This window comes from Fopius arisanus, unplaced genomic scaffold (assembly GCF_000806365.1).
Source record: "Fopius arisanus strain USDA-PBARC FA_bdor unplaced genomic scaffold, ASM80636v1 scaffold00095, whole genome shotgun sequence".
Classification (NCBI taxonomy): domain Eukaryota; kingdom Metazoa; phylum Arthropoda; class Insecta; order Hymenoptera; family Braconidae; genus Fopius; species Fopius arisanus.
In genome coordinates, this window is record NW_011887834.1 from 266,515 (window position 1) to 289,338 (window position 22,824).

The 22,824-nt window shown below is 39.6% G+C and overlaps 2 protein-coding genes across 8 annotated transcripts in view; one reads left to right on the forward strand and one right to left on the reverse strand.

Annotated features, from left to right (window-relative positions):
* Positions 1–554: 554 nt before the first annotated feature.
* Dys (Dystrophin) overlaps positions 555–22,824 on the reverse strand; it is a 129,676-nt gene continuing 107,406 nt past the window's right edge. For 5 of the 7 annotated variants that reach the window (XM_011312011.1, XM_011312017.1, XM_011312014.1 and 2 more), the window contains 9 exons: positions 22,080–22,252; positions 19,848–19,992; positions 19,027–19,150; positions 16,568–16,731; positions 4,651–4,910; positions 2,911–4,573; positions 2,547–2,661; positions 2,117–2,224; positions 555–1,666 (listed from right to left, as the gene is read on the reverse strand). In XM_011312011.1, the coding sequence (XP_011310313.1) occupies positions 1,572–1,666; positions 2,117–2,224; positions 2,547–2,661; positions 2,911–4,573; positions 4,651–4,910; positions 16,568–16,731; positions 19,027–19,150; positions 19,848–19,992; positions 22,080–22,252 (2,847 nt within the window). In that variant the 3' untranslated portion in view covers positions 555–1,571. Of the gene's footprint in view, positions 1,667–1,998; positions 2,013–2,116; positions 2,225–2,546; positions 2,662–2,910; positions 4,574–4,650; positions 4,911–16,567; positions 16,732–19,026; positions 19,151–19,847; positions 19,993–22,079; positions 22,253–22,824 lie in introns of all 7 variants that reach the window. The other 2 variants (XM_011312015.1, XM_011312016.1) reach the window with 2 other exon arrangements.
* Positions 7,109–22,824, forward strand: part of LOC105270821 (gustatory receptor 68a-like) — a 72,006-nt gene continuing 56,290 nt past the window's right edge. The window contains exon 1 of the transcript XR_892599.1: positions 7,109–7,474. The gene's annotated coding sequence lies outside the window, so the exon portion shown is untranslated. The remainder of the gene's footprint in view (positions 7,475–22,824) is intronic.

Consider the following 22,824-nt stretch of genomic DNA (forward strand, 5'->3'; position numbering starts at 1 on the left):
GGAGGAGGTATTGGCTGAAATTTGAAAATTCGAATTTTCAAAAAAAAATCGAGGAGGTATTCACCGGAATTGAAAAATTTGAAATTTTTAAAAAAGTATCAGGGGAACATGAAAATCGAGGAGGTATTGGCTGAAATTTGAAAATTCGAAATTTCTAAAAAAAAAGTCGAGGAGGTTAAAATGAAGAAAAACATTTTTTGGTCATGTCAATTTTAATCGCGACAGAATTTCTAGACAACTTTATTACATGATATGAGGATACAGTCTACATTATGTAAATTAAGTAGGTATCAATATATCTTTAAATATACATAACATTTGGTAGAATTAAAAATTATTAAAAAAATCAAACTGAATCATCTATAATGATCGATGTTCTTCTTTTAAAAAAGAAATATCAAATAAAAATCATATCAATTAACATTATCTCTACATTCTATTAATTAATAAATTACGATATTACTTGATCAAATTGATATTTCATTTGTCCCTCGTTATTAGTCGTGATATGTAGAAACGACTGGCTCGTATAATTTCATGTGTCCTTTATGTTCAATTAGAAAAAAGCCTTATGTATCCTCGACGTCAAGATTGAATGCGACTCTCATGGATTAACTGATTGAAAATGACAATTAAAGAGTGATTGTGTCGATGTTACATATTATAATATCCAAGGAAAAATATAGTATCCACTGGTGTTTTCAGAGCTGCTTAATAAAGATTTTTATGGCTACAAAATGTTCATGTCTCTGCTCGGATATGATTTATGAGGGATAATACTCGTCAACTTTTTACGTCGAGGAAGCGCCAGTGGCAGTGAACAGAATGGGTATTAAAACGCAACGCATTCTTACGATCTATATCGAATACGTAATTTGATACATTGCTTTTCTTGCATGCATTGTTAGTATTTTTGTTTCACTTCTTTTCATTTATAATATTTGTAATCGTTACATTTTAGTATAGTTTATCTAGCAAGCATAACAATTATGATTTTTTCTTCATTTAATCAATAATTTTTCGTGATATGACAAGTCAATAGGTATCCATTAAAACATTTTCTCATCCTTCATCTCTCGATTAGTTTTGTTCTTTCGTTTTCACCGATACAGGGAATCTTAATTGCCAATTGATTATTTATCGTGTCAGCTATACAATGGCCAAATATCAAAAACTTATAAAATATTCAAAAAATCACCATTGTAAAAGATGGGTGGGATTCCCTGACCCTGCATTACTCTGAGAAGTTTATTTATTTATTTATTTATTTTTTTCAAGATTTTGTGTCTCTGATATGCGTTTCAGTCAGATTATCATTCTTGGTCATTTTATTATTTTGTCAATAACACTAAAGTTTTATCTAAACTCCTTACATTTTCATTTCAATTGCCATTGTCTCTGACTATTCGACTGAGTTCTCGGGATGAATTATTTGGTTAACAGGTCTCATTACAACTTAAACAGTAAACAGTATTGTTTTATATTCTTTTTATCGTGTTTTTTTTGGAACAACCTGTGGTATGTTATGTTCAAAGATATGCGTTTCGTACTGATTTTTTTTTTGGATTTATTTATTTAAAAGCGGGAGGTGCTCGCTGACCGTTAGTCTTTGGACTCTCCTCCGTCATCACTGTCACTAGTTCACCAACTACTTTTCCCAAGTCCCCTGAAAAGTCGTAAAAATTATTCTATTATTTAAGAAACACAAATTCTCTTGTCCAGTACGTAAATAAACCAAAGAAAATAATAAATAAATGGAAATGGAAAGGATTGATTTGATCGGGTATTCATAAAATAACAATAATTCATGGCGTTGCCATAATTTTCTCATAGGAAACAGTAGGTTGGTGGATCGAATGGTTTCAAATACTGATGGAATTGCTGTATTTGATGACTTTGTAATAACGGAGGCATGAATATTTCCCGTAATACAACAACCATCTCTGAATTCCCCCGAGTTATGGAGTCAATAAAACCCTCAAGAGCAGTAAACCTCACCTTTTACATCCATCCTGCAATAGGTTGAGCACAGAATAAAGAATGAAAAATTGTTAGTAACATGAATGGTTTATGCAGTTAATGACTTGATTGTTATAATCATGATGAAAAGACGAACCTGCCATATGCAAAAGATTGCCCACATTATGAGATGAGTTGTGGGAATGCGGTGGTGGTGGTGGTCTTTCTAAACTGCTAACGCGTCCCTCACCCGCGCCTCCTCCACCTGAACTCACCCATCAATTTATATTGTGATGAATAAACTATGACCATCAAGCATTATAAAATAGCCGAGTGTAAAGAGCCATCGATAAAATGTAATCCAAGCAGATAATCATATCGAATTTATGACAATAAGTAATGGAAATCAACATTAATCCCATGTATTCTTTAATTCTAGTTGCCAAATTGATTTTCGAGCATAAAATGATAATGATGAAATGTAAAATTGATAAATTAAGCAGAAGTATGGAACTCACTACCAAATATTTCCATTATGGTACATGCATATATAATTAGAGGGTCTGGCAAAATTATGAAATTTATACCTGAGTTGTCATGATAGTGGCCATTGACTTTAGCCGGTGAATCGGTGGCTAATTGCGAGGCTGTCACACTCCTCGTCTGAAGCGTGCCAGTCTTTGATGGAGAGGATGCGTTTGGCTGGAATAAAACCACCATTTAGTCACATCAATAATTATTCCGACAGCCAAGTCAATGTAACACTCGTTACACATTGAATTATTTTCATATCAGGATTAATTGGTATTTTAGCTTTACCCTTTTGGGTTATTGTTACTGAGTGAAATTTCTCCAGAAATTGTCATCTCATGATAAATTCACGAGCGGATGTGACGTTTGGTGAATGAAAAAATAAAAAAATAAAAATAAAATAAAATGAAATAATCCCACCTCTTCAAGGAGTTGCCTGAGTCGCTGGAGTTGCGCCTCTAGCTGACGATTATGATCTTCAAGAATCTGCATGCGTGCCTCTAGCCTCCCCTTGTGCTGTCGGAGTAATTTGGCCTCAGCAATCATATCACAGTCAGGCTGCCTGCCATGTCCATCCTCAGGGGTTGATCCAGGTGTCTGCTTGGAGCTGAGTCTCTCATACTCGGCCTGAAGCGTTGCATTCTCCTCCTCGAGCTCCCTGATCATCGCCTCGAGTTCCTCCCTCTGTTCAGCATCAATGGCAGCCATCACCTGGACGGGACTCCTGGGAGCATTGATATTATCACTGCCATTCAAACTGTGACAGTAATGAGCAATGAGCTGATGTTCGTCGTCGCTATCCGGTGTAGAATTACTCCGAGTCCTTGACAATTCAACCTCAGCGAGCCTCGATGCATACATTTCAAGTCGCGAATGCATATCCTGACTGAGTGTGCTATGCTGGGGTGATGGAGCTGGACTCTCCAGGGCATCCCCTTCGAGTACTGTCTGGACCGGTAAATAACCCACCCTAGGATGCTTTTTAAAGTACCGTTTCGATTTGAACTTATTCCTCAAAGCTCTGGTAAAGTCCCTAACATCTTCACCAGAAGTAGTGGCTGTACAGTACTCCTGCATTGGATGAGTAAGCTTGTGATTTTTTGCTTTTCTCCCCGAGAAGAAACAGCTCTGACACATGTCGAAGTTGAAGCACTTGAGGCACCTGTATCTGAAGCCAACAATAGGATACTCCTTGCAGATATTGCATTTAGCTTGATGTTTAGCAGTTTCAGCAGCAGCCAGTCTGTGCAGCACTGGAAGCCACACCATGCTCTGGGGCTCCTGCTGGAGCCAACTGAGAAAATGAACGGCTTCGATCTCGTTCTTATCCTTACCAGCCTTTTCGAAGCAAGAGCGAACACTTGGTTCGATGTTGGAGCCACCAAAGGCAGCGACTTCACCGAGTTGTCTGGGTACTTGAATGCAGTCGTGAAGGAGAAGACCAAGTTTACGCTGGTCAACAAGTCTGTTGGGGTCGGCTATCAATCGGAAGAGATATCTATACTTCTCCTCGAGATGACCCTTGCACAGTAAAACGAGACCAACTTTGAAGGAGAGAACACGTATCTGTCCTGTTCTCTGGCTGTCGTAAACATTGAGAAGCCAGTTTATAGCGAGATCGATGCACAAGGGGACAGATACCTGGATAGGATTATCAGCAGCTATGACTTCGTAGAGTGAAGTCAGTACTGTTATCATGTCGGGTATGTCGATTAATTTGTCATTTTGGGCGCGTAAACCGTGCGAGTCGAAGTGCTCGAGGGCAGTCGAGAGACTTAGCATGTCGAGGCAGAGTCTCTTCTGAACTGTTCGCAGTTTCATTGCTGTTCTGTATGCTGAGAAACGGACTTCGTTGAGGTCCGCTAGAGAGGCCATCAGATCGATCATCTTTGGATGATCCCAGTGGGTTGTCTCTAACTGATGATTTATGTAGTAAGGCACTTTGGCGGGCGTGAGGGCTCTCTCCCATGGTGGCTCGACGCTACCAGCGAGGAAAGCCTGACTACCTGGAGTGCTACCATCTTTACCGTATCCACTTAGTACTTTGTATCTATCGTCCACTCCTAACTGCAACACTTTCCATCTGGAAAGTTAATCCCAGTTAGCCAACATGGTTATTCAGCCTGTTCACTCGTTAAATAGTCGTGAGTTTGAAATTACCTTGTATTGAGATCCTCGAGTTTAGCTAATAGGGCATGAGATACTATGACACTACTCGAAGCAAACAAACTAGCTTGGTCATTGGCTTCCTCGATGTTTCTCTGAATGGGTCCCAATCTGTCACCAAACTTTTGCAATTGCTCCAACATCTCTCCCGCCTCTGATGCTTCAGCGGGACTCTGCCAGCCACTCTGAATTGCCTCAGCCCCGGCCATTCTCGATGAAAGCTCCTCCAGTGCCTTTTGAAAAACGCACATTTTCTGCAAAATCAAAATACGAGACATACCACTTAGAGAATATTTTACAGATGTCAATCTATGTGCGATGCAGTGCTTTTTATTTTTTTATTTTATCGTTTTTTCGGGAATTATGAATGAAATTTTAATGAATATTCGGGAATAGCCTTTGAGGAGGAGCTTTACCTCGTTATTGAGGGAAAAAATTTTGTTCCACTCGACAGATTGCGGTAGACGATGCTAATCTGCTAGGAAGGAAACGAAATTATCCGAGTGAAATACCGGGGAATATTCTCTAGTGGGCGGCCGTTGCTCCCTTTATACTGTCTTCTCAAACCGCACTACAAAGTACCTCTTGTCCAGCATAAATTCACAATTTCTGTTATTCACAGAGCAGGAAATCACTGACATTTTTTTATCTTCCAGGATTGTCGATTCAATGTCTTGTGTATGAGGAGACAGCTCTGGTTCCACATGATCATCCTTTTGGAACAACAATTTTGCTCAATCTTTTTGGTTTTTTATCCCCCCTCCAATCCTCCCTCTCTCACTCCGCTGAGTCTGACACAGTAATTTATAATGCCCTTTAATCGTACAATTAAAGTTAGCTCGTAGCATGTATCTGGAGGAGTGACTTCTCAACACGATTTCTTCTCAAAATTTCACCAAGTTAATTGTCTGGCGCCATTCGATATCGTGAAAGTCTTGCATTAAACTACGTCGTCTCCTCGACAATTAGATCCTTCGGAGTGCAATTTATCGGAACAAATTACTGGCTTGACAATTGAACCTTTCAATTCGAGGGGGGGGGTGCTTCGCCCTTTTTTTTTATCGGATTAAGACCACCGGGCGATCGAATGGGGAGATACCTCCGGGGGTCAATTAAAAGCTATTGTTTTCGTTAAGTGAAATGTCGATGGTTCGAGCTGTCTGACAGTTATGCTTGTTGCTGTAAAAACCAGTTTCATTGCATGATGCCTGGCATTTTTTTTTATCTCCCAATCGGTTTTTGTTGTTGAAGAGAAAAAGGACCCACCTCCCAGCGATAACGCGTGGAGAGAATTTTTAATGCCCCTTTTTGCCTGTTTCGGTTTTATTTCTTTTAGTGATATGGAACTGAGTCGAATGCAGAGTCGACAGGAAATGAGATCCATTTTGCACGGAGCCCAGTACTGAGTAGATTCATTCGCTTTTCTCAGATGGAGGAAATTCTCATGGCAACATGAAGTTATGACAATATTCATTGTTTTGAATTCAGTGATGATACTAAAAATCGATGTGAATCAATTCCCTTAATTTTCTACGACTATAAGTGTGCAATTACACTTGGCAATGAGTGACATTAATATAATTTGATTTTTAAAGGGTTTTATTAGAAATTTGAACAGCCATTTGCCAGCAGTCAGCACTACTGGCAAGTTTTAGAGATTCACACATAAAAAGTCTAAAAGATTTGAATTGAATGCCTGGGAAAAATTAGTTATCCTTCTGTTTTTATGATTACATAGCCATAAAAACTGAATTATGCTGTTCTCGTTATTGTAATAAAATAATGGAGCGTTAAATCTCGAAATGCGCTTATGTCGCTCATTCTTTACCGGGTGTTTTTGATGACAATAGCCGCGCGTGGATTGAATGCTTTGATGCATAAAAACTATCACAAAGCCCCTCTAATAAAAATGCATTGTGCCAACTGTTTTGCCACGAGTGAATCTCAAAATGAAAAAAAATATGAAATCTATGTTTCTAGGATTGTGATTGCATGTCCAAACACTCAACTCGAGAATTTTTTTTCTCCAGCTCGAAGTCACTAAGGACCATACGCCCTATTGTTTTTTCCTGCGGTTGTTCTATTCAGGACCTACAGTGTCCAGGAGACCTGCGCGCGCAGCTCGCCATATCCGGTAGTGAATAAAAAAATGCAACTAAAATCGCGTATAAAAATGGAATTAAATAATCCCATAAACACACTCCATAAATTTTCCAACAAAAAAAAAAGACATAAAATCCCACCCGATTGGCGGGGCAGGCCATCAATTCTTTAACAAAAAAAAAATCCATTCGCAAACATTTGCATTTGTAAAAAGGAAAAACAAGAGGAAATGTATGTGACATTTGTCTGGGATAAAAGAAGGGAGCCTATCTGCTCTCAGGTTGTCGTCGAGAATTAGATTAGACGACGGAGAAACGGCGAGTGCAATTTTCACGATAGCTATCGGTGGAGAGGTCGGTTTATTCCTCTTACAGACGAAAGGAAATAGAAAGGTTGAAAAGGGGGGCTAAAGAGAGAGATGACGTTGAAGTCGTTGGGTACGAAGAAAAAACATAAAAAATTGGACAAGATGAAGAAGGGTTGAGACGGATATCACGGGTGCTAAGCAATGAGACTGAGTGTGTAAGTGTTATGTGACGATATGCATAGTGATCCAATTGTTTAGTGAAGATGCGGGTACAAGCTGAATTGCACAATAATAATTATCAATGGGTCGTTAACAGTCGAGCTATCCTGACAAATTGTCGACGCATGGAGAATTGTTAAATATTAATAACTGTGTCGATGCTGGTTGGATTATTATTTCATTGAACAGGTATTTCTCACTGAATTGAATTAATTCGATGCTCACTGCAGATAAATATTGGTGGATATTTTTATTTTTTTATTTTTCCAACTAAAACCGGTGAATCTGAATAACTTAACGGCATTATAACCTAAGTTTCGCTGTTGCAATGAGATTATGACGCGGAGTAATTCGAGTACAGTGGATTTTTAGCATGATACGCATCTTGAATGGTCGGAAAATTTGGGTCACTCTGGAACACATGTGTCTAAACAACATGACAAGATAGAATTGCAGAGAATCTCGATAAAAAACAGACAGTGCACGCAACACCAACTGTCAACGTGACGGTCATGAATCCTATCACTACGAGATTTCTCACTGCTCAGACCACCAGGCATTTAACCCTTTAATATCTCTCATGTCATTTTCAACAGTCACCGTATTATCTTCATTTACGCAAGTATTCTGGCGGAATCCGTTTGGTTAGCAATTATCTGGCGGTTATTATTGATTATTGCAAACTGGATGAGACGAGTTTGGCTTGAGAAGCCTTATGTAAGACAAGTTGAAAGGTTGTCAGAAATTTGAGATGGGACTCCAAGGGTGTGGGAAATATGAAAAAAAATATTCGATCCGCGCAAGTTTTTTTTTTCTTTTTTTTTGTTTTGAAATGCAAAGAACGACTTGTTTTATTGTGATGAATATTGGGAATTTTGAAGAAAAATGAGGGGAACACGATTTTTACTTACATTAGGAATAAAAAAAAAAGTGGAAAACAATTGTCGGTGATTCTCCGCTGTTCACCCCAATTATTCCTCCAAGTTTTGATAAAGAGTTTCCTCGTGCTAAAGAAAGTCGAAAAATGAAAAGGAATCAATGCCAACAGCTGCATATAGAGCTGAATAATCTCTACACCTTGATGACACCGAGGTGGAGTAATTAGCGTGTCAGACACCCACCCCCTTGGATTTTCCATTTGCTCAGGACTTAATTTCCGTTTTTTTTCTTTTTAAATCCGGTACATTCATCTGCTGGCGACAGTATTATAACCACGTACAGGGATAACCAGGGGATCTGAAAACGGAGCAGTACTCTGCTTGCTCTCAAATCCGTAATTAACTCCCGCAATTAGACCCTCGAGATTTCTTGAAATCATTAATCCATTTTCGGTGAGAAAGTCTAATTAAATTTATCGTGGGTGTAGGGCTTTCCAGTTAGAGCCATATTGAATGTTGCATTTTCATTGTAAACATCAATATCCGAGTGTTGTGAGAGAAATGAGTTAACTGGGTTGTTAGCCATTAATAATTCTCGCTCGAATTGCATTGACGGTTTTGGTGAATAAAAAACGGTAAAATTCACTAAGCGCATTCCACCACTCATGTTCCTCCCTGAGTGAGCAATGAGGAACCCTCACGATTTATCATCGTTATGAGATTTCTGGGAAACTCGCCAGGACTTACGCCTTCTCGGCATGAGTAAGACGAATTGGTTCGCGTCAACGGGGTGTCTATTTACCTCCAAATGGATTAATTAATTTTCAAGGATAATGAAAAATTCAACGAGCTTCATTCAATCAACAAAAGGAGTGAAAAATAGATGAATCAATTTCTCTCCAAGGCATGAATAATTGATAAAATAAATATGATTGCGGTTGTGGGCTTTCTGCGGTGTTTTTGAAATAGTGTAGAATGTGGAAGGAGCGGGAGTCATTTGTGATTATTACAATTGTCCCATGGACAACTACAGACGTTAAATTACATTCCGGGATGGCGCCCGTTAGGTGAATAGAAGGAGAATGCGAGTGGGGAATCTGTTCTTGGGGCGTTGTTGTAACATGGTGCATACCACTGTAGGCACTGGTACCTTCCACTGTCTCTACGTGGCTACCGTCTCATGCATACAAAACATACTCAAATCCCTCCGACACTGGGCGTGTGGACCACTCGCTACAGTTAACACTGTACGCCCAGTCATTACACAAAATAGGGATAGAGCCAACAAGGGGTGTAACCATAGTTGAAACACTTTTCTCTTCGTCATCCGCAAAACGGTTACAACTACTACATTTCCGGGGTGGGGAGGGACCCTTTCACATCCAAATCTCAGGCTCAATCGGTCAATTCCCCGAGAGTACAATTTTCACACACGACAAATCTACCTCACTTCCCTCTTTATCCCCCTTAACACCCTTTGGACTGGCTCGTTTCACCACCATTCAATTCATACGAGCCAAACCATTGCTACCCATTTTACTTTTTAACGTTCTCTCTCTTTCTCCTCTTGCCCACTTTCCAACGGCATTTTTCGGGGATGACTAAGTGAATCATGGATTCACTCCGATGCTCAATCTAAATTTACCGCCTACTTTTTCGCGTCGTGCAAAATTCTTCAATGCACTGGCAAAGCATTAATGGCAAAGGTGTCTTCATTATTTTTTCATACTTTTCCGCCCAATTATAATTAGCGCTATTCAGCGGGCGGCTTTCATTGGATTCATACCTGTTCATTTGATCAATACCCTCCAATTATAAACTCAGTGCGTACTTTCGAGTTTTCTCAATTTCCTTAATGACGAGTTGGGTTTTTAATTTCAATCGTATATTGATTTATATTAATATAAACTTGATTGAATGATTGACCAACCTCGTGTGTGAAAATACCAGCTGGGGTTGTCCCCAGATATGATTAAACAAATGGAAAATGGGAAAATACCTCCTCCTGCTCAAAAGAAGATATGACTTCATAGTAGAACTGCTCGGCCATTGACAGATCAATTTTCAACGACATCCTGTCCCCAGGCTCGCCATTAATATCCTCATCCCCGTAGTCCTTGATCGTAACACTCTTCCCCGATATCACTTCGACACTTGAATTATTTAGCATCTCCATTTTCCAATTTATTAAATAATCCCCGTAATAATCATAAATCACTCAACATCACAGACATTAATTTTTGGTTGAACGTTGCATTGGTTTAGTTGAATACTAATAAATAGAAAAACATGGTGACAAAAAAATCAGAACGAAAGATAAAAATTGAAATTGGTTGGTGAATAAAATATTATTTTCCACGTCTGCATTACAGCTGATACGTGAACCCTCTTCTCTCCTCGATGTATACCAGGTTTTGTACATGGTATCATGTATCGTTCGATTATGGGAGGACATATAATATTCAATAGGATAGAAAAATCCACGAGGGTCGGGCCGGGCTTCACCATGGGACACAAATACGGTTGTATTCACGTTGACAACCGGCACTGTACTGAACTGCTGAAAGGCCTCTGCGGGACTTACACCAAAGAGAGCCTCTCCCAGTCAGTTCAACACACGTTCAATGTGTGTATATAAATGACCAAGAGAGTTATGTAGATATGTGGAAGCGTTGGAGCTGGAGTTGGAGTTGTCATCCTACGCCAGACACCCAGTGCGTTGGATAAGCCCTTTCTTCGGCTTCTTACCTCAACTAAAAATCACTTTTCCCTGATAACATTTACTTCAAGTTGCACACGCGCCAGTTGAGAGGATGATGATGAGAAAAAAAGAGAAATGGCTGATTTTTTTTTAGTGGGGAATTGAAGAGGACTTGTGGTGAGTCATGATGATTGAAATGTGAGTGAGAAGTGCGGAGGAAAGTCGTGATTACGGACCTTCTCAGGCGGACGCTCGAATTAATGCTAATGCATGAGAGCTCGGGATTATACGAGTTGTTCTTGAATAGCTGACGAGGCTGAATATAGGTTTAGGTCGGTCCCTTGGCAGTTTAGTGGACGTTACAGCGGACCATCCGATCCGTTACATGGGTTCCAAGTTCGATAATTGATTTTCGGGTTGAGAACTGTTCTTGCGTTTTAGGTTCTACCGAATAGATACCGTAACTCGGGGTTTATGGCTTGTCATAAGAATCAAAGGACCAACAAGGAACTTCAATTCAATCCGGAATATTGATTTCTGATGAAACAGAAATTATTTTTGGTCATTGAACATGAACATTCGATGGGAGTCAGCTCCAAATCGTTTTAGTCCAAATGGATTGTTAAAAGTTTTCAGCTGAAATCTTGTACTTGTTGAGAATTTGAGAAATTTCAAGACCGAGAGTTATTCTCAACCGTTCATTATTGTTGGCGTATATTTTGAAAATTTATTTCTACTCGAATTAATGAAATCCGTATAGGATAATGTCGCTGAACCGCTTGCGGAACATTACAGAAGTCAATGCGAACAGTTACATGAGTTTCGAGTTGGATAATTGATTTTCAAGTTGAAGGCAGTTCTGGTGTTTTAGGTTTCACTGGAGAGGATAGATCTCGTTACTTGGGCTAAATGCGTTAGGATAAATACATCAGGAGAATTTAGGATGTGCGGGAGGCGATGGAACAACATTTTTCAGTGGACGATATCGGTTTTTCATGTGGCAAATATTTTGTTCGGTTGAAAAATTGAAAGAAAATGACGTTTGGAGTAGGATGGCCTCGAAGGTTTGGCAACTGGCCTACATATTGATTTCTTCTCGTCCTACGAGTGAATATTTTATGTTCTTCAATTGGTGGATATCTGATTTCTCAATCTCTGGGGACATATGTTCAATCCAATAATTACCGAGTTTTCGTATGAAACATAAACATCCCGAGGGAAGTCGATAATCGAGTTACCCTGGTATAATGAAGGACAGATCACCCCCGACATCCGGACGAATTTTATCCCGGGGATTTGTCAGCGAAACGGTGGTAAGCCGCTGTGAGAGGCTTTACACCCGGCCCCGTCAGCTCATCAATACACACATGCGGATACATATATGTATCCATTTTTTTTTCGCGTTTTCCCCTGTTAAAAATACGCACATCCGCGCCTAATGCCAAATTTTTTAGCAGTTTTGAATAATGTCTGAATTAAGAGTAAGGATAGAGGTACTTTATGCATGCCAAATCCTTGAACCCTGGAAAAGCTAAGGACTAGGGAAAATAACTGGAGTTCGGATTTTTCATGTCTTCCAGACTTGCACTCGGACAGTCTGGTCTTTGTCTCTCCTCGTATTCTCCGGACACGAGAGTAGGGTACGGTGACCGGACTGATCTTCATCTCACACAAGTGTCGACCCGAAATAACTCCAGTGAAACTCAAATAAAAAAAAAAAATCTAGTTGCCGTGTCTCGTTCATATTTTCCCATTCGGTGCTCTCGCTTCGTGGCCTTTGGTGTTTGAATTTTTTTTTTTAACCATTTTTATTAACCCATTTCCCCGAAATTCAGAGACATTCGCACAGAGCAGATGAATGAGGTGATTGATGACTTCTGCCTCCTCTCATTTACACCATTTTTTTTTGCGTTCCCCTCTGAATTGGTCGAAGCACTCGAGCGAATTTGACACATGAACTGCCAATGGATCGTTTTATTTGGACCTATATCCATCGTGAATATTTACACCTCAAAGAATTTTAAACGCGAATATTTTTCAGCACACCAAGCGTTTTTTTTTTTTCATTCTCCCCCATGATTGTTTAGCATTGTGTAGGCTTGAGAAACATGGATTGAGTAATGTGCGACGGGATGTACCTCACGAATGTGTCCCGTCATGCGTTACGAAATACAGACGGTAAATGGGGTTATAGGATTCAGTCATTGAACCATACACAACTGGTATAAACGCACTGTGTAAAGGACTACATTCGAAAAGAAAGAGAAAAAAAAAAGTAGTCATTATTAAAAATCAGCGGGTGGGACGTAGTGATTGCTCTACATAAGCCTCATCAAACAGGTTTAATGATCCCGTCGGGTATACCAAAGTGAAAATAGAGCCAATCAGGAAGCTAAGCCATGAAAAATAGCAGACCGCAATTCGATCATGCACATAGTTTCCAAGTGAAAACTATCATCATCAAAATCTGCAAATGTACAGTACAGGTCGACAGCAACTTGAATCTTGAATATATCGTGAAAATAATTTTTGAGAATGAATATGCCGGGTGAAACCGCAAACCCCTAGTCTTTTATAACCGCGGGATTCTTAAAGGTACGTGAAAATGCACACGAGGGAAAAGAGAACAAATAAAACGGGAATTCAACCACTGAACTGAACCGCTACACGAGGTCAAGACTCGAGCACTATGTAAACCAGCAATCCTGTCAAATTCCACTGCTGCACATAAATTCATCACCGTCTCCAAGTACCGAACACGCGTTATCATTTGCCGCGAATTTAAATCATTGAAATTATTGAAATGACACTGTCATGATGGCACGCGTTTCGGGGAGACAATTTGTATTTTATCCTTGAAAAAAAAAAAATTCCCTCTGCTAACGTGAATGCCATACGTGATGTTTTAGCAGTGGGGACAGGGGGCCCCCGGCTTTGTTGGAATCCGAAAGGGACACCACATGCTGGCCCATAATCTCGGTTAATCCCGCTCAAGTTCGGCTTTACTTCGGCAAATATGAGAGGCCGATAATCTAGAGAACTCCGGGCTAGACAACTACATCAGCACCAGCCAATCCTTCTCTACCCATTGCTGCTAATTTTCCCGCAAGCTCGCTATTTTATTTGAATTAAAAATTTTTTCATTGGATGACGTGGGGATTAATTCACGAGGTTGAAATGAATTTGACCGAGGGAGCTTAGTTGTTGCTTTTAGAATGAGCTTTGGGGGATTACGTCAGATCTTGAGGTGGACCCGCAAATGGTCACTCAATCCCTCTGATTGAGAATATCCAAGCCAGGATGATGGAGAAATTGTTGGCTGTGTGGATTTATTCGTGGATTTTTTTTTATGATATGCTGAGTAAACTCTCGAGAGTGGATTCAAGGTGTGGGATACGAGGGTTATTTGGGTGTATTGCAATCGTATTAGCGTTGACGTGGGTTACATGTCGGGAAGAATTAATATGGGTTCGGGTTCATCTATTAAACTGTTGCGGTAGTGTTTTGGGTAATTAGTTGGACAGCTGGAGCTAATGGTGGTGCCAATCAAGTTGGAGACGGTTGGTGGAATGAGGTGTTCACTAATTAGGATGTGGAGATTGATTAGTTTTGATGGGGGAATTTTTATAGTGTTAATTTTTTGATCTTATAAGCTGTTGAAAATGTTTTCACTGTAATTGTCGGTACGAGGTACACAACATACTTAATGATCTCAATAGTTTACTCAGTGGTACACCTGAGAAAGTTGCAAGGGCGTTTGTAATTACGGAGTCGTCGATAATTAAAGGCGTGACAAGTGCGCGGAACATTTTGAAGTTTAATTGTGTCCCATTTGCCGAGACATTATGCACACCAAAAGTTTTCAGATCATCCGCCTATAGAGCCACAGGGACGAATTCCAATTAAATTTGTAATTCTCACAATCCAGTAGTAATTTACTTTCTATTCTCTAATTCGAAATTCGGGTTACGAGGATAATCATCATAAGTCGCGGAAAGAAAGAGGAAGGAGTTCTCACTCGACTGAATGAGTTGAAAAATGAAATAGTGAATTAAGAAGGGGATAATGAGTCAGTGGTAGGTAAAAGCAGATAGTTCTCTTTTTGCGGTAACGCGATTTCCATTTTAATTAAGGTGAAATCCCCCTGGCATGGGAATCAAGAAGACTTCAAGTATAATATAAGGGACAACGTAATGAAGAATCGCGTTAATCGGCTAAGGAACCCCTGTGGGGTGGGCTCTCTATATTATAACCATTGCCCATCAAAGCGCTCGAGATATGAATTTTTTCAAGTACATCTCATTGCTCTCATCATATAAATTCTATGGTAATTCAAATACTTCAGTACTGGGACAACTGTTATAACTTCATTTGACGATGGATTATTCAAATATTACTGGGTTTTCGGGGGAAATTCAGAATTTATTTCTAATGATCTTTTATAAAAGGAGTAAAAATGTAATTTTCTCTCCTAATTGCACCGTTCTTTTCACGATAAAATCGCTTTCATGGAATTTCATCAGGACAAAAAGAAATGACCTCAGCTGTTGCTATATTCAACTTGCATTATCACCATGAAAACACCGATAACGATTTCCCATATTGACTAGTGGATTGGCACGATTGGAGCGTACAGTGCTCGTTATCGCATTCAAACGACATTTTTATTTGCACAATAAAGCGAATGAATAAGCGTGTCAGAAAGAAAATATTTTCTCACTTCTACGTGGCGTTGAAACAAAGTGCATTTGATTTCCGTACAAGATACGTGACAGAAATCCCCTCATATTAAAAGAGCAATGGTAAAATATCAGAATGCGGATATTAAAACTCATTTTCATGAGTGTAAATTCAGATTAAATTTGCAATTGGAATGTAACTCAGAGACAAAGTCCGTACCACTGTGCATTGCTAAATCGGAGCGAGAGAAGATGCAATCGTCAATCTGTAGAGTGGAGGGCAAAGGAGACAAGGGGTTTGAGTAATACGAGTAAGACCGGTGCATCAAAATCCTCGACCGAACAATTCTCTGCACGTCGCGACATTAACCCCGACTGCATTGTGATAACCTCACCCTCGCAACATATTAAGGTCGAGAGGGAAAGGGACGTGGAAAAAAATTATTTCCACTGGAAGAATAATCGCAAAATTTATAATTCCGCATCGCGCTCCAGCATCAGCCCCACAATTTTCTCGTAAATAGCGCAACATATACTTTAATCATTCCGCATATGTTGCATCGATTGCGCATCACTTCGAAGTCTAAATTAAGAGCGCGCCATAATTATAAAAATTATGATTGAACATTTCCAAGTTGAATGAGTTCTGATCCAATGAGGAATAAGCGTGACAAATTTTCGAGATATCGATAATCTCCATATTTGTCTTGTTTATAATAGAATTTTATAATAGGAATAATAGAATCGTGACGTGCATTTCAACGATAAAAAAAAATCACTCCTCTCGCCATTCATCGGCTCACGCTATTCCTCTACTATTTTTCTTCGCGCTGCAAAATTTAGAATCCATTAGAACAAACGACTTGCTCACTCTTTCAGTTGAGTTAACAAACGTATTATTATTGGATCGATGGAGAGATATGAGATTGTTCCATTTGCGAAAGAGAAATAAACGCGTAGTTGTATCGCGGGGGTTTTCGGCCTTATTAACCGATTAAGTTTAGAAATATCCAAGTGTACTTACTGCTGTAGTATCGTCGAGTTTTCGTTTCCATGCATCACTACGTTCGATCAGGGAGTTCCACTGCTCTGAGAGTTTGTTCACCTCACGTCGAATACTTCGGGTTAATTCGTGAGCCTGCTCCTCGGCACTTCTGTAGCCCCTTGAGTCACCGTCAAGTTCTCGACCTATTCCAACAAGCGAAAGGAGAGAATGAGAATTAAAAAAAAAAAGAAGGGTTAAAAAAAACAAGAAAATCGAAGAAGCTGAGCTCACTCCTCTCTGAATATTTCCATGGATTTGGATAAATGGGTCACGAATTACTGGAAAATCAGTAATTCAGAAAAAGTTTCTCCTGCTTCCCGCTGACAGTTTGGCTGGTGTTTTCGCCATTGTTTTATTGGGGAAGGGGTGAGTTTTGATAAAAATGATAGAGCTGGCTCCAATAAAGGATAAAGTATATAGGTGGAATGGTTGGAAAGCTTCAAATAGCCTGCACTCTGCCTCGCTATGATCATAAATCAACATAACGCGGAGCAGATATCGTTGGTGGTAGCCCTGGTGCAGGTGGAGTGGAGGGGTGGCTGAATCGCAATTCGCTATCAGAGCTAAACATGCGCGTAAAAACTTAACGGATGATACGATACGTGATTCATAGGACAATTAAATATTCTACGATTGGAAATAGCCTGGACCCGCTCCATTACTCCATTACTCATTCATAAACACAATGATTTTCGAATTTTTATTGAATCATTTACACCCCCAGTGGATGTCCTTCTACATCGATAATACCCCTTGAATCACTATTTACGGTTGAATGAAACATCTCTTGTTCATTATCGTAGTGCATTATTAAATTCACTACTCATTAAAAATTCCGCGTAATTCAGTACTGAATATTCATTTTGTAATTAAAAGTCAAGTTGTGGAATCCTTGTCCCCCTGAATTTCCAGTGAAACTTGAAACTTGATGAGCTTTATCCTCAAAACCCACGTAAATAATCCGATTTTCAAAAATCATGATTAAATTGTCGACCAGATAAATAAATAAACTTTGTAATTAAAACCGTAATGTGCTGGCGTTAAAAGCAAATGAGCAATCTTGGAACAATTATGGTAATGAGGAATTAGCATGAAGGCTGTTAGAGATATTGTCTCACACACTTAATTTAATCTCTCGGAATGAATGAATTCAGAAAGCCCTTGGGATTGAGAATCTGAGTCTATTTTCGCTGGGGAATTATACGGAGAATTGAGTCAGCTTGCAGTAAGTAAATGCTGATCAACAAGCCACGAAAAATCAATGAGTTAGTTCAACATTTGGCAATCTTCAGAATGAAGAGTTGAGGGAAAGTGGAGAGTGAAGGGGTGAGGGGGAGAATGAGGATGTTTTTTTAGTTGGGATAGTCGAGGAGATGGTGGAATCGAATTAGGCAGTCGTGCTCTCCATTTGTGAGCCCATTGGTAATCTATTCTACTGGCGTCTCGTGAGTTTTCCAAGCACGTTCGCAGTGTGCTTCTTTCCTACTCCAGCCGGCTTTTAACAGCGTTATGTTGCATTTGGGGACATCACATTTCACTTTCACCATTTTTTTTTTTGCTCAATTTGGTATAGACAGATATTGGAATGCTTGTCTTGAACGATCATTATTCTAATTAGAGTTTTCATTCCACTGATTGTTCTCGGGTGATTAGATATATTTTGGCCATTCGTAATTATCTAATTTGTGATATCTTGAGACTGAGGGAGACTGAGAGAATATGACGTCCAAGTTAAACACAATTGGAAGTGAAGTAACTCTTGTTGGATGGGACAATATGACAGATGCCTGATTTTGTATTCCTGTGTGAGCCTCGCAATTCATTCCCATAGAAACTTTGAATCCATGCGGAGTAATTATATATTCAATTTCCGGAAATGTGTACTCAAGGATATCCAAGTACTTTGTACTCTGCAATATGGATCCTGCGTATGAATTTATTTCTCTATTTTTTTAAATTCTTTATAAATTATAGTTGAAAGTGGTCGTGATATTTTCATTGGTAATTTACTGAGGGATGCAGGTGCACTTCTCATTATTAATTTTCACGCAATAGTTTGGAGCAAACTCGGGTGAATGGAGTATGTGAGAATAGAGTTGTTTGGAGAGGATGGTAGCGGCTGAACTAAGGGGCGGTTGCTTTTCTCACGGGAGCTTGGCAAGCACCGTCAGAGTTCCGGACGAGTCCTTTTGGGATGTCCCATCCGGAGTCATCGGAAACTAGAGTCGAGTTTGCGTCGTTAATTCGATTGATTTTACTCCACCTAGTCTTTTCACTCTCATCGAAAAGTTAATTGACCAATTTCAAATGGCTTTGAGTTCAATCATTCATTGTTTTCTCTGATGGATCAACTACTGTTCCAAGAAATTGTCTTTCACTTATACTCTGTACTGACTAGTGAGTAATTGAAGAGCATTCTCCTGAAATATCTCCTTTACCTTCAGAATCAGATGTGTCGGAGAGTGGTGGTTCATTGGCAACGTGTTGTCGCCCGCTGTGTAAGTTGTGCTCAATGACGGGTCGTTTGTCTTCTAGCTGTCTCCGAAAGCCTCGGTAATCATCCTGAAAAATACGTATGCCATTCCATCAGCAAATGATAAACTTATATAACAGAAATATCTCACTCGGCAGTTGAATTGAGGATAAATATTTCTGCTCGTGTCCTTTTAAAAAAAAAAATCATGTAAAATTTTCAGTCAACTTTTTTAAAAAACTTCGAGCATTCAGCAAAATTCGAGGATTCACGGACTAATTAATTTTATTGCTATTGACAAAAGATAATTGTCATGGCACATGAGCGTCTTTTATATCTGTCTACATGTGAGTACCTCTCGGTACTCTTTAAACGTCGCCTAGTTTTTCAAGGGGATCCTCACACCTCCCCCCTTGGTTGAGGCCGCCACGTCAATGATGAGATACTACTGGAAGAGACCTGGAAGAGGTCGTGCCAGAGTTATTTTTTTCCTCAAACCCCCAAGTATCACACAAGAGATGATTGATTTAGCGAAAGCTTAAAGGTCAACAGCTCACTCGAGTGATCGAACACATTTTTCAAAAGAATAGGGCGCCGATGCCCTTCAGCACATCCAGCCTGGTTTTCCCTCGTCTCTCTTTTTTTTTGCACGCTCTACTATTAAATTGCAATTGCTTTTTCAATAGCATTAATAGCATTGAAAGATTTTTTATTAGTCTCATGTGCGGTGAGATATACTTATGGTCCTCGTTGTCACCTCATAACCCGCCTAACTAGATAACTTGCCTGTTGTTTTTGCAATGTGGCAATATCACCGCAGACAGGGCCCAGTCCCGTGAGCTCAGTATCCTTCCTTATGACCCATTCTATGAGCTCACGCAGAGACAGCAATAGGGCATTCCAGTGCTCCGCGTTACTCTCCAGTCGATTCCTGCGGGAACGAGTCAAAAAAAAAAAATAGAGAATCAATGACTCGATATTGAAAATTTCATGGTATCGATATCACCTTTATTACCACGCAGATCATGGTATAACTCTATTTATCGTGTGGTTAATGCTCAATCGGGTTATTTACTGTTTATGTTAAATTTACCACTGGTAATGACGTCAACAGCCCGGGCTGATAATTAATGAGACAAATATTAACGGGGGAAGCGCAAGTTTGGAAGTTATATTTGTACTTTCAAATGTTACGAAGTGTCGTCGGTACATAGAGAGAAATGGCCAGAAATAATTTTAGGAGTAGTTGAACATTTTTGGTTTTGCGTTATTTGTCAACGAGTTCAAGGAATTTTATGGATTCCTCATTAACAAATATGAAAACACATTAACTGCATGAAAATTAGGGCTTCAATACTCCAACTATTAATATAATGCCCAAATCCTTAGAAATATAGAATTGAAATGTCACAATTTTTTGGCTTGCCTCAACTTTAATTACACTTTAATCTTATTAGTGAAGTAGAATTTTCGGAAAAGTTGGTCCGTAAAGTTGAGTTGGAGTTTCTTCCACATTGCACTCAATGGTCCAATGGATAAAGGTATATATGTATGTATTGAGAAAGTGACAGGAAAATACATAAATGGGGATTTTGGAGGAGGCTGAGGCTATAAGGTTGAGGATTTAGATTAATATTGCACCATTGTCGAGGCTGTTGCAGTTGAGTGATATAGATGGTGGTCGGGTAAAAGTGGCTGGATTTCTCCTATCGCAGAGTAGCAGCCTCGACCTCAGGATATATTGCAGTTATTGTAACATCGATGAAAGTCTTGTGGAATCTAGCAACTTGTATTTCTGTATCTGGTTGTACACCTGGGATGATACATAGCCAGCCGTGGGTTTCGAAATGAAGAAAACTATAAGAATGGCTGTTGCCCAGAGGCACTTGTGTTTCGGCAAAAAAGTATTTGATAATGATTGTAGAAGCATGGATTCGCCATAACTCACTTTATTCGATAATCAATCGACCGATAGATATGATCAATAACGCCAATGATGTTAGAAATTTAATGATAATTGAGATGGATGGCTAGTCTATCGGATGGAACTCCTCAGCGGCTTATAAATACCGGAGGACCATCGGGGTGAACATCTGGCGCAAAGACAGTCGTAATTCTTGGACATATATACATTAGAATATACGCATGAGCCCTAGGAATTGCAACGGGAGAATTCTCTGGGGTTGGCTACCGGATTGCGGTACACACGCTTGCGCCAAGATTTCCCTTTAACACAAACTACCACTGCCGGATCTTCCGGATCTTCCGGATTATGTCTAAGCTACGCCTTATCATACTTAAAGCCGGTATTACTCTATGTACAGGTGCATTATACATATCGGATAGGCGTTTGGGTTAACAAGATACGGCTGTCAATAAATTGTGCGATCATCGGGCACATGGCACAATTAGGAGCATGATTTTTTTCCACGGATTTAAAAAATAATTTTTTTTCTCAAATAAATGTTACGGTTTTTGGGAATTACACGCCGGGAGTGGAAAAACCTTGTATAGAATTGAAATTTCGATTTTTAATACCTCACCGCAACTGAAATATCCTTCATTTGAATGGACCTTTGATTCGCCTCGTTGTTGAAATTAAAAATTTGTTCTCAATTCCTGTCCATTCGAAATCAATGATCTCTCAATTTGTCCGGGCATTTGACCGTATGGAATTTATGTAACACAGTTTATCAATTGAAAAAAAGGTTTTAAAAATACGTGGAAAAATAGAAAAATGCAGGGTGGCATTTGCGTGGATTCAGGTTTGGCTCGTTTCAGAATGCAAATGAAGTATCGTTCAAAGGCAGCGAGGAATGCCATGCACGGAATTCCAAAGCGTTCATAGTTAATCGGCAGCGTGTACTTTGGGATTCCAAATACCACGCGGTCGAAGTTCAAATAGTTCATTCTGCCGTGGATTAAATGCTCGCATGTGGCAAAAAAAAATCTCTCGAAATTTTCAAGGCTCGAGAAATGGCGCAGAGGTATTTTCTATTGAATGCACGATATACATACCTAATTGCCATGCTTTTCGCCTTCAAATGATGCCACCTCTGATTCATTTCATCCAGTCTCCGTTGCAACATAACAGCGTCATCCTGACTGGCTAATGAACCCAGGAGTTTACGTCCTGTTCCATTTAGCGATGCGTAAACATCTCTGTGTGTCTCGATTTCAGACTGCAGGTCCTACAACAAGAATTACAACATCACATCACCATTCTGCATAATCATATTTCACATTTGTGAATAGTAAATTCTCATTCGCATCTGAACAACTGGAGCCCACAAATGGACGCCACCACAACATTTCTCCAATGTCGTTATTCATATTTACTGAGAGTATGATGTACGTTGGAGGGACTGGTGTGACAGATTGATCAGTGCGATTTTATGCAACATCTATTTCTGGGAGTAAAATCAAAGCATTCGAAAGTTTTCCGATGCGGCAGGGTTGTCAGACAGAATCGATACCTCTACTGATGCGACAGCGTCAATTCTGCTTTTTTTATTTCTTTTTTTTGTTCATGTTTCTCACTCTGCGGCTTGGTGATAAAACTGCAAAGAGCGGGCAAGGGGAAAGGAATGGTGGATAACCCAATGAATTATTCACCCAAATCTAAACCTCCTGCTGCATAACCATCGTAACATACATGTCTCCTGGTCTCCTATATCCCCGAGTTATTGGATTTTTCGTAAAAACCACCAACTCTTATTTTACCTGTTCGAAGTAGAAGAGATCAGCGAGCAGCGTGTAGGAT